At 31.9% G+C, this 11370-nt stretch overlaps 1 protein-coding gene across 1 annotated transcript; it reads left to right on the top strand.

The window, feature by feature from the left end:
- The first annotated feature begins 3482 nt into the window (after positions 1–3482).
- LOC141707107 (uncharacterized) lies at positions 3483–10949 on the top strand. Its single transcript, XM_074510098.1, has 12 exons — positions 3483–3630; positions 4712–4811; positions 5449–5576; positions 5695–5842; positions 5951–6060; positions 7181–7264; positions 7394–7442; positions 7577–7668; positions 7967–8105; positions 8324–9425; positions 9783–9893; positions 10058–10949. Exons 1-12 carry the CDS (start codon positions 3551–3553, stop codon positions 10693–10695), a joined length of 2781 nt encoding a protein of 926 aa, XP_074366199.1. The 5' UTR covers positions 3483–3550; the 3' UTR covers positions 10696–10949.
- Positions 10950–11370: the final 421 nt, after the last annotated feature.

The following is an 11370-nucleotide window of genomic DNA, read 5'->3' as shown; positions in this document are numbered from 1 at the left end:
TCCAACCACATACCAATTTCAAACAAACACAACTTTTTATATTCACTTTTATATTCAGACTATAAGCGAGCGTAAAAGATAAGTAGAATTCAAAATTTAACATGTTATGTAAGGTTTTTTTTATAAATATTGTAAATTATAATTTTAATATGTTATTGGTTGGATCCAAATCTTAATTATAAATTTTAATATGTTGGTGCTCGGATTCGAACCTTAAACTCCTTTTATAATAATTATTAGGATATATTTAACGATTCTTATCAATTTAATAAAATATCTATTAACTCTGAATTGGATGCACAGAAGATCAACAATCGAACTTTCAATATTTCGTATGTAATCTAAATAATATAAATTATAATTTTACAATAATTTTTATCGAGTAATCATAATCTACATGAAATCTCATGATATAAAAAATCTCACAAATTTAGGCAGATGTCAATCCAAATCCTTCACACAGTCATAATTAATACAATCTTTTTCTTTTGTAAATAAATCTATATATTATAAATTGCTGGATAACCCTTTCATAAGGTTTGGTATCCATATTTTGGTTCGGATATAATTTTTAACTTTAATTTGACCCAGTGGACTATCCATTTTTAGGTTTGGTATCCATATTAGGTTTATAAAAGATCCATATATTTATTATGACCCATTTTAATTATAGAAACTTTGCAATACAATTTTAAATATGAATTATGTTATTTATGGTAAGTTTTTAATACAAATTTGAACTAAACTTTAAATTTTGACAGATCTATTTATAGAAATAATTTCATAAAATATATAACATAAAAATAACTTATGTAACGAAAGTAGTTCTTAGTTAAATTTATCAATAATATGCAGATGCAATACACTTATTATATATATAACTTTTTTTTTTTGACAAATATGGCTTATAGCCTTACAAATGAGTATATGTTCTCATAAATTCTCGGGGTGAGCGAGGATCGAACCCAGGAACTGGGACGACAAATGATAAACTCTTAACCATTTGAGCTATTCAACCGTGCTCTATTATATATATAACTAGGAAATATAGCCGCGCTTCGCGGCGGTGTTATGAATTTTTTATAATTTCTGATATGAACTAATAATATAATTTAGATAAAAATTAATTTGGGTCTCTCTCCTGTCAAACACGATACGAATAAAAATTATAAATTAGATAAAAATTAGTTTAAGCCGCCTTCCCATCACACATAATATTATTAAAAATTTATTCTAATTTAGAGAAAGTTAGTTTGAGCTGCTCTGGCATAAATACAATACTAATAATAAAATTATATAATTTAAATAATAATTAGTTAGAGTCGTTCTCTCGTCAAACACAATACTAATAAAGAGTTATTATAGTTTAAATAAGAATTTACTTGTATGACAAATATAAAACAAAAGTAATGAATTTTTAAAGTTATGATGAAGTGAAGGTTGGTAATAATTAACTTCTCATGAATTGGTCTTTATTTATTTACATAGTATTAAATAGTTATCACCTTCTTCAGAATTCTTATTCTTTATAAACTTGATTGTCTTCTCTAGTTTGAATTATAATTCTACTTTTAATATGCTAAATTTATAAAATTATAAGTATATTCACTATAAATTCTAACTATTCTCCAAAAACTCGAACTTTTTTTTACAATAATTATTCTATACAAAATCAAACTAATATCTTCTCTTTAAATTCGAACTATTCTTCTTTATAAACTCGAACTCTTCTCTATTAATTTGTATGTTTATTTTATATCAGATATGTTAAAAGATATTATAATTATTATTTTTAAAATGGTAAAACACTAAGAAAATTAGAAAAACAGAGTGAGACGATTTTACCGCCACCTAATCTCCCGTGTATCCTTGTTAATATAAAACTAATTTAAGCCACCCTCCTGCCAAATATAATATTAACAAAAAATTATGTACTTCGATATATATAACCTTATCTATTTTGAATATCATTGTCTAAAATAAAATTAAAAACCTATTTCCATGTATATAACTTATTTTGTAGCTAACAATAATGTCCTATTATTTGAATGATCCCTATAATTATTCTTATGGTATGCTACGTAAATTTTTAGCTAAAATTTTTATCTCATTAGAGGTGCGCAGTGCACTCAATATACTATAAAATAATTAAATTATGCCCTTATATTTTGATATACTATAAATATAAAATAATAAAATAAAGTTAAATTAAAATCAAACTTCACTTTCTCCTGTGCCCATGAAATTTCCCTAAAAAATCTAACAAATTACTCATATCAATATTTAATAAATCAAGAATTAAATATTTCAAATATTAAACAGCATATGTCACCTAATCACCCTGCTTGCAACTTTGGCATGTACCCAGAGTATCCATGATTACATGACAATATCGACAACATGAAGTAGTGGCATGGGTTTGAAGTCTGCCATCAAGTATACAAAACAAAATTTAGGATTAATCTTTCCGAGAATAATATATGTATAAAAAGTCTACTTTATTTAAGTTCAACTTTTTTTTTAATTCGAATTAATTTTTTTATTTCGATACATTAAATAAAATTATAAGAATATATCTTCCAGGTAGAATTGAACTCTCATGCTCTTAATCTAATTCTCAAAAATTTTAAAGATGGACAATTTAATTTGATACCTTACATACATCAAGCTCGGAGTGGCGATGGTCCATTACACCAGTACTCGAAACCATTTATTTGACTAATAAATGTACCGTAGTTCTGGCTTAACGTCATTTGCAGGATATTAGAATTTGTGGAGTTTATTATATGCGCATCCTAAAAATAGCGGCCGAGAGTTCTCTCCAATAAAAAAAATGTACCGTAATTGACATTGTCATCCTGTAACAATTTTATAATTTTGCCAAGAAGGTTAGAGATGGTGATACAAATAAGTAATACAAAAATGTATAAACTAAGCCTTAATGTCCTGAACTAATTCTGTAGGCAGATTAAGCAAGCTTGAATGTAAGAACTCTTCGTCTAATTTATTTAAATACTTAAGTTTTAATTATACGTATTCTTTACAATTTTAAAGTCCTCTTATCAATGAACTCGATTACTTTTCTAATTCTAATAGACTAAGAGATATTAATTATAGGTCTTCTTTATAAATTCAAACTCATCTCCTCTATAAATTTGAAAGCATATTCTACTTCAAATATGTTGAATGATATTTTTTTAGTATTTAAAAATCTAAAATTCTAAGAAAATTATAAAAATAGAATGAAACGATATTAGAGCGCCACCTAACCTCCCGCGTATCCTCCTTTATATATATATATTGACTTAATCTTTCAAAATTATATTATTCAATTTTAATTATAAATTTATTTATTTAATTTATTAAATAATTTTTGAAATACCGTGTGCAAAGCACGGAGTATAAACAAACTAGTAAAATTAAATACCTCCAAAATCCAAAATCCAAACAAAATCCTTTGAAATCGACATTTAAAACACCACTAAACAAGCGATCCGAAGTGGATTTGAATCACGGCCATCTATGCAGGGTTGAAGGTGCACACGTGTACATGAAAGTTAACACCAACCGGGGTCCATTTTCAAAAAAGTGCTTAAAGTGCCGAAGGGAGGTCAGGTCAGTTAAGCTCAGGTAACGGACCACATCATATACTTACTTACATACATTCATCTTTTATATACACACACAACACAATCCAAATCCTCCCACAAAACGCGTCTCAATCTTGTGGTATTCATTACTTGTTTCTGCCAGCCGTACTCTCTCTCTCTCTCTCTCTCTCTCTCTCCTTCTCTCTCTCTCTCTCTCTCTCTCGCTTCATTTGTGTCTGCAATCAGCATTATTATAAATATAATACATACATATATTTAAATATATTTACCTTCTCAATCGCACATCACTGTAAGTATTTTTCAGCTTCTGCTTGTTTTAATTTGCCCTCATTGCTTGATCTTATATCTGTCTAACCCTAATTTTGTGTTGTATGTAATGCATTGTGTGTGTATATATGTGTTTCTGTTTGGAAGTTTGGATTTTGATGCGTTTTTTTGTACATTGCTAATTTGTGTGGATAATTTTGTAAATAATTGATTATTGCGTGATTGATGTGATTTATGGTGTTGTGAATTTCATGTGGGGGGGGGGAATTGTTGGTGTTTTGGTGTGAGTTTATGTTTTTTTATTTCGTTAAAATTGAGTTTTTTAAAAAAAAATGTTATAAATGTGTGTGTGTGTGTGTAGAATTGTGTGTTTTGATGTGAGTTTATATTTTTAATTCTTTGAAGTTGAGTTTGTTAAAAAGTAATATTTGTGTATGTGTGTGAAACTGTTTGGTGTTTTGATGTGAGTTTATGGTTTTCATTTCGATAAAGTTCAGTTTGTTTAAAATGAAAATGATTGTGTGTGTGTTTGCTTAAAATGGTAATGATGTTTAAAGTTCAGTTTGTTAAAAGAAAGTAATAATTATGTGTTTGGTGTTTTGAAAGTTGAGTTTGTTAAACAAAGTGATAAATTGTATTGTGTGTGTGTTTATATGAGTTTATGTTTTTCATTTCGTTGAAGTTTGAGTTTTTTCTTAAAAAAATGAAATATTGTGTGGGGAATTGTTTGGTATTTTGATGTGAGTTTATTTTCTTTCATTATGTGAAGTTGAGTCTGTGAATGTAACTATGTATGTGTGTTGCTTGATTTATTTCCTGTTTTGGTCATTTAGGAACATGATGACTACTGAAGAAGGAAAGAGGTGTCCTCTTTGTGCTGAGGAGATGGACTTTACGGATCAGCAGTTGAAGCCCTGCAAATGTGGTTATCAGGTTGTTATGAACTCGAATGTTGCGTTCATCGTTTTGATTTGTTAGTCTAAAAATTATGAAAGCTTGACTATATATGTCTTTAGCTTTTTTCTTGTTTTTGTTACTGCATGCTACTCTTGAAACAATATTATATACTTTATAGCTTCTTTGTGCTATGTTAGCATTTGTTCAGCTAAAGGTAGGTCCTAAGTTGGCTTGACACTATTTGTTCTTTATCTTTATTATTTCAGTTTAGATGATTAAAATTTTCAAATAAAATTTTTCACTTCAGTGTCTGTTTTTCCTACACCAAGCTTGGCAGTCTGTAATATCCTGATCTTTAAAGACTTGAAGCAGTCTGTGGAACATCTTACTATCACTAATATAATCGAAATCTTTAGATTATATAATTAATTATAGGTCCTCTAATATTAAAAAAATATAATCAACAAAGTTTCGGAACATTATGTACAAGGATCTAGCAATCTAGATTTGAAAATTTATAGACGAAGAGAATCCTTTCATCATAGATTTCTGATCGGTCAACTTGACGCTAAAAGTCGTGCCATATTTTGGAGGACAATTCTTTACTCTTTATTTTTAACTGCAATAGTTTGCCTTTCATTTGTAATTCAGATTTAGTAGTAGTTTATATCAGGTGTGTGTTTGGTGTTGGCATCAAATAATGGACATGGCGGAGAAAGATGGGACAGAAGGGCGATGTCCTGCTTGTCGGGCACATTATGACAAGGACAAAATTGTAGGAATGGAAGCAAACTTTGAAAGGTTTATTTCCTATCTAAGTTTATTTGATGTTTTTCCTTAGATGGTTACACCTTACACGTAATGGGATTACAAAACCAATTGAATTTAGGGGCTTTTAATAATCACTTATTTTGTGTAGAGTTGAGGCCAATGCAAATCGAAAACACAAACCAACCAAGGGAAAGTCAAAAACTAATGAAGGGAGGAAGGACCTTTCCACCGTCAGGGTGATTCAGCGTAAAATGGCATATGTGATTGGACTTCCCCTTAGTCTTGCTGATGTAGATGTGAGTACCTCTTGCACTTTCTGTTTTTCTTGTTCTCTGTAGATGTTCAGTATTCAGTTTTTCTATCTCTCCTCACCGCTTCATATATATATTTATGATGTTCTGCAGAGCTTAAAGCGCAAGGAATTCTTTGGTCAATATGGTAAAATTTGTAAAATTTCCCTTTCTCGGACGGCAAGTGGAACAATCCACCAATTTGTCAATGACAGCTGTAGCGTGTAAGTTTGCACTTCCAAAATTATGCATCTCTTTCTCTGCAATAAATGTGTCATTAGTGTATTATGATGCTTGAAATTGTCAAATTTTCTATGTTGTTGACAAAATTTTAAGAAGTATTTTGACTTGATGATGCAAGTACACTTCATTGTTACTTGGTCCACCCTGCTAGATCTGTGACAATGTCACCTGTTTTCTTCTTGATGTTGTATCTAACATTTTGCAAATGAAATGTGCCATCTTGGGTTCTAGTGATATTTTTGTGCGTATGCAAATGACGTAATTTTACATTTTTATGGATAGATACGTATGTGTCATCCTGGTTTAATAGCAAAATTGTAGATCGTCCTTGAATCATTGATGATAAACCATTTTAATTGATTTGCATTTCTTTATGTTGAGAACAATTTAAACTAAATATTCTTTTAAATTTCCTTCTGTGTATGCTGACTATGGACATAATTTAACTATCGATCACAAGTTATATAGTTTGCACACACTTCAGATAAATCAGCCAGAGTGACAACAGATAGAAGCTATGGATGGATGCTTTAGTCATTCTTTTGAAAATAAATATTTGTTCTTTTAAGACACAGACATAATGCACACACATAGATCTATGTGTTAAATGGATTAGCTTGTATGTGTATATTATTTATTGAAGCGTCTATTTTTAGTTTACTTTTGTGGAGTGTAGTAATTGTCTTACACAGTGGTCTAGATTATGTTCGTTGGTAAGGAACAGATGGAGAGTGTTGGAAAGATTTCGCATAATTCTTACTAGTGATTAGGTTATTAGCAATTGTGGTTCTTCTTTAGCTTTTGGACTTTTTATTTTGGATATAAAGGAAAAGTGATTATGTGTTTGAAAAGTTTTCCTTATGGATGGTTCATTTACATAATTCTGTAACTTGATGTATTATACCTGGCCATGAACTTTGCTGCATCCTCAAGCTAGTTGTTCTGCCTCTACATGACTTTTTACCTCTTCCTGCATAGGACAAATCATTATTTAAATAGAAGCTGTATTCTGCAAAGAATCGAGTATCCAAGTTTTTTTTATTTGTACATTTCCGAGATAGATGTTCTACCTTATATTATATTTTGATTTCTTCTTTCTAGATATATTACTTTCTCGAAGGAGGAGGAAGCTGTTCGGTGCATACAATCTGTACATGGATTTGTGCTGGAAGGCCGATTTCTAAGGTGCATGACACATTTTGCATAGACATCTGTTTAAGCTCTTTAGTTAATGTTATTCATTGTTAATTTTGGTACAAAGAACACATTTCTCATTGTGGAATTATTCCCTAACCTTATAAGTTTCTTATGCAGAGCTTCTTTTGGAACTGCAAAGTACTGCCATTCATGGTTGAGAAATATGGTAGGCATAACTATTGTTGTCACAGAATTTTGCAACTATTACTCCACTTTCTATTATTGGTTTCAGTACATAGATTTTATATCTGAATTAGATGAAAAGAAAACATAATGTAACTAGTTTTTATTTTTTTCCAGCCTTGCAACAATTCAACATGTTTATACTTGCATAGTCTTGGTGCTGAAGAAGATACTTTTGGTAAAGATGAAGTAGCTGCAGTTCATACAAGGTATCATCACAATTTTAAGATATATCAGCCACTAAAACTTTTTTATAAGAAAAAGCTTTCAGACATGTCACAAGTCAACAGTATTTTCTTTTTTTGTTTCAACTAGCAGCTGACATTAGCAATATCGTAAGTTTCTAATTTAGTATATTTGCTCCTCATAAAAGTTCTTGCATATTGTGCTTCTCTTTATAATCGTAGGTTCCTTTTCTGTTTCACTGAATCTTGACTTCTTGCTTAACCTAATTGGAGCTTGCTTAATTCATATATATATATATATATATATATATTGATACTGCAGGAGTAGGGTCCAGCAAATTGTCGGTGTCACACAAAATTTGCATAGGCGTGCCGGAGATGTTTTACCTCCTCCAATTGATGAGCTGTACAGTTACAGTAGTGCTTCTGTGGAGAAGCCAATAGTGAAAAGTGATGTAAAGGTTCGTGCTTTATTTTTTTCTTGCGAAATATGTTTCCACTGTTAAAAATTAATTGATTAGTTCTCTTAATATAAGATGTGTGCTGTGTGTAATGCAAAAGACCTCCCTTGCTGTATTTGAATCCTTGAATACTTAGCAAATTCTCAGTCGTGATAGTTGTATTTGTTCTTTTCTTCTACATTCTTATCCCATACGTTTTTCTTTATCTTGTTTTCTAGGATATACCTAGGGATGTGGAAATTTTCAGTGGACACTCGACTGGTTTGCATTCATCTAAAGATAAAGATGAACATCTCGGAGCACCTAATAAAGGGACAACTTTTGTAGATATTGTTGGAAGGCCTTCTAGTTCCACTACAGAAAGAGATGGAAATGTGGCCGGAGATATGATGGTTGCAAACTTAAGCTTAGAGTTGTCCTCTGCAGAGATTCACAAAGACAGTCATGTTGAGGCTGCATATTCAGATCCAATGATACATACTAATGGGTTCACAAGTAAAAAAGATATTAAGGAGCCATATGGAGAACCTTCATTCAGTTGCAGCTTAGGAAGTCATGAAGGAACGTTAGGTAGTGTGTGTGTAAGAGAGAACTCTGGAGGGCAATGTGATTATGGGAAGCAAACTTTACATGCTCCATGCAGTACTGTTAAAGATGACAAAATGAAAGAATCTCGAAGTCTTGGTCTGGAAATTCCTTTCTACCCTCCATCTTATCCTTCAAAGACACCAGGCCCTTATAGTAACCATGTTAGACAACATGGACAATCTTGTTATGCAAGTGACTATACTACCAGCCTCAACACTGTACAAAGTAACAAAAATGTGAATTCGGCGTTTACAAGCGCAAATTTAATGAGTGATGGATACAATGAGAATAAATTTCAAAGTTCTGCTAAATCAGATCGGATATATAGAAGTTCTAAATCATTTTCAAATGAAGAAATAGTAGAGCATTTGAGAAGACTTGATGATGACGAAATATTTAGCGCTGCCCAGGATCCATCATTAGACGCTGCAGAGAGGAATATAATTTCAAATATCTTGTCACTGAGTTTTAATTCAGCTGATGATTTGCCAAACTTGCATTCTAGTGTCACTGGATCGTTTAATCACACTGACAGGTGGAACGGCTCTTCGTTGAACCTTTATAACAATGACCGGTCAATGTTCTCATTTGGAAACCAGGAGGGTTTTGCCAACCAACTAGCTGGTCTGGAATCTTCTTTCATTGATGGTGGTCAGGACGCGATAAAATTTTCATTGTCCCTTGATCGGGGGGAAGGCAAGGACCGCTATTTGTGTAAGCCTCAATATTTTGGTAAGTATGTATTGTTTTCGTACAACTAATTAAATACTCAAAATACACTTGCCTTCAAATATTCATAAATATGGTAATTTTAATGAGTGCATAATCTGAGTCTAATGAGAGAAAAGTTAGCATTTAATGAAGCTTAGTAAAGAGTTGAAACATTGTTTGTAGATTGCATCTTTAAGTTTTTTGCATGTGCCAAATCTTAAAGGAGATCAAGTTGATTTATTGTGAAAGTATTTGTTGCTAACTTGTGTTTTAGGTTCCGTCGTTGATTGAATAATTCATTAAGTTGTACTTACATTGACCAATCATTGTTTCCATGACAACACTTTTACTCTGTAATAATTTCAACTTTTAAATCAGCAGCCTCCAGTGTCGAAGTCCCAACTCCAGGATTTTCCATGGCACCGCGAGACCCGCGTCCTGGATTTCTTGCATGTGAGAGAGCAGATCAGGTTTTCCATGCCAACTCTGGTATGTACTCATCTTTCTCCTCCCCTTCCTTCTCTCGCTGTGCTAATGTTCATGATTGACAGGGCTTTATTTCTTTTTGTTGATACTACCCTTCTACCTAGGTGGCAGAACTTTAGATCCGTATTTTTCTCATTTATTGAAGGTATTGGTATTACTTCTTTCAGGGAGTCTTATGACCAAGACAAATTCTTTCTCAGGAAATCATTATGGAACACCCTCAAGCGGAAATAGTAGCAACACCAGCGATGTTGATATAATTGATCAGGCAATAATTTCTGTTGGTAGAGCTAATACTAATCAAAGCAACACCCTTAATCCACCATATAGATTAAGCAACTCCGGTTTTGAGACAAGGCCAAATCATGCTTCACTATCAAGTACTGCAGATGATGAGGCAAGAGCTTGGCTTTTGAATCTTTTGATGCAACAATCTACTCCAGTCAATCAGGACTTAAAATATCCACAACCCTACATGCAACAAGCTCCAGCTGCACATCAAGTACCAAGATACGTTGGTCAAATTGGGGATCACTATTCTTCTTGGAATGACATGTTTAAACAAACTGGTCAGTTTCAGCAGCCAAATACTACAACATCCTATACACCATCACAGCAGAAACTCGATAATGGTTACTCGCCCAGCTATCAGCCAGCTGTGGATGGGATGCGCCTAAGAAATGAACTGGGTATGGCAGAAATCAAGAACGAGCAATCAGGTTTCAACAAGTTCTGTTCTGGGTATGGTGATCATATCTTCCAGCCCAATTCTGAAGATCTGCGTACCAAAGTATTTGGGATATAATTCACTAGTCACTGAGACTACCGTTCTTGATTCTGTACTATGCACAACGTAGTTGGAGCGAAAACGATTTTTTTCTGGCAGTGGCCCTAGAATTTTTCAGTTTATATTTCTGACAATCTTTGCATACAATTTTAGAAACTTGTCAAGTTTTATCGTTTAATTTTTCTTTAGGGTTTTTGGTTGAAATTTGTTTTAGGTTGTATTAAGTTGCCCGGCATATTGCGTTTTAATGCTCGTTCACTTGTTTTGGGTTACTGCTAAAGGAATACAAAATTAAATGGATACTTGCTCGGTTTTTCCTTGCAAGAACACATCAACAAACCAACTTAGATATCAATATATTTTCGTAAATATAGTCAGTTTTACCTAAATTTTATTCATTAAACATGTTACTTTGTAAATTTTTAGGGTCCGCGGAAAATTATAGCGGAATGACTGGAACATTTTTTTTAATCATGACCCTTAAAATCTTTCAATGATGAAAAAATTTATAGTTGTGTAACTCGCTAACACTCAATTATCAAGGATCAGGACCCGAATTTTTGTTGGGATTTCAAAATTTAGGATCATATGTTGTACATATTCATTCAAATTTTCAAATCCGTATTTTTCTCAAAACAAGTTTTATGAAAAATTATCTGAAAACACGTGTACGGAATTAAAATTATAATTACA

The sequence above is a fragment of the Apium graveolens genome, chromosome 2 (genome assembly GCF_009905375.1).
Source record: "Apium graveolens cultivar Ventura chromosome 2, ASM990537v1, whole genome shotgun sequence".
Lineage (NCBI taxonomy): Eukaryota > Viridiplantae > Streptophyta > Magnoliopsida > Apiales > Apiaceae > Apium > Apium graveolens.
Note: the sequence above shows the minus strand (reverse complement) of the source record. Positions and strands in the feature narration are given on the sequence as shown.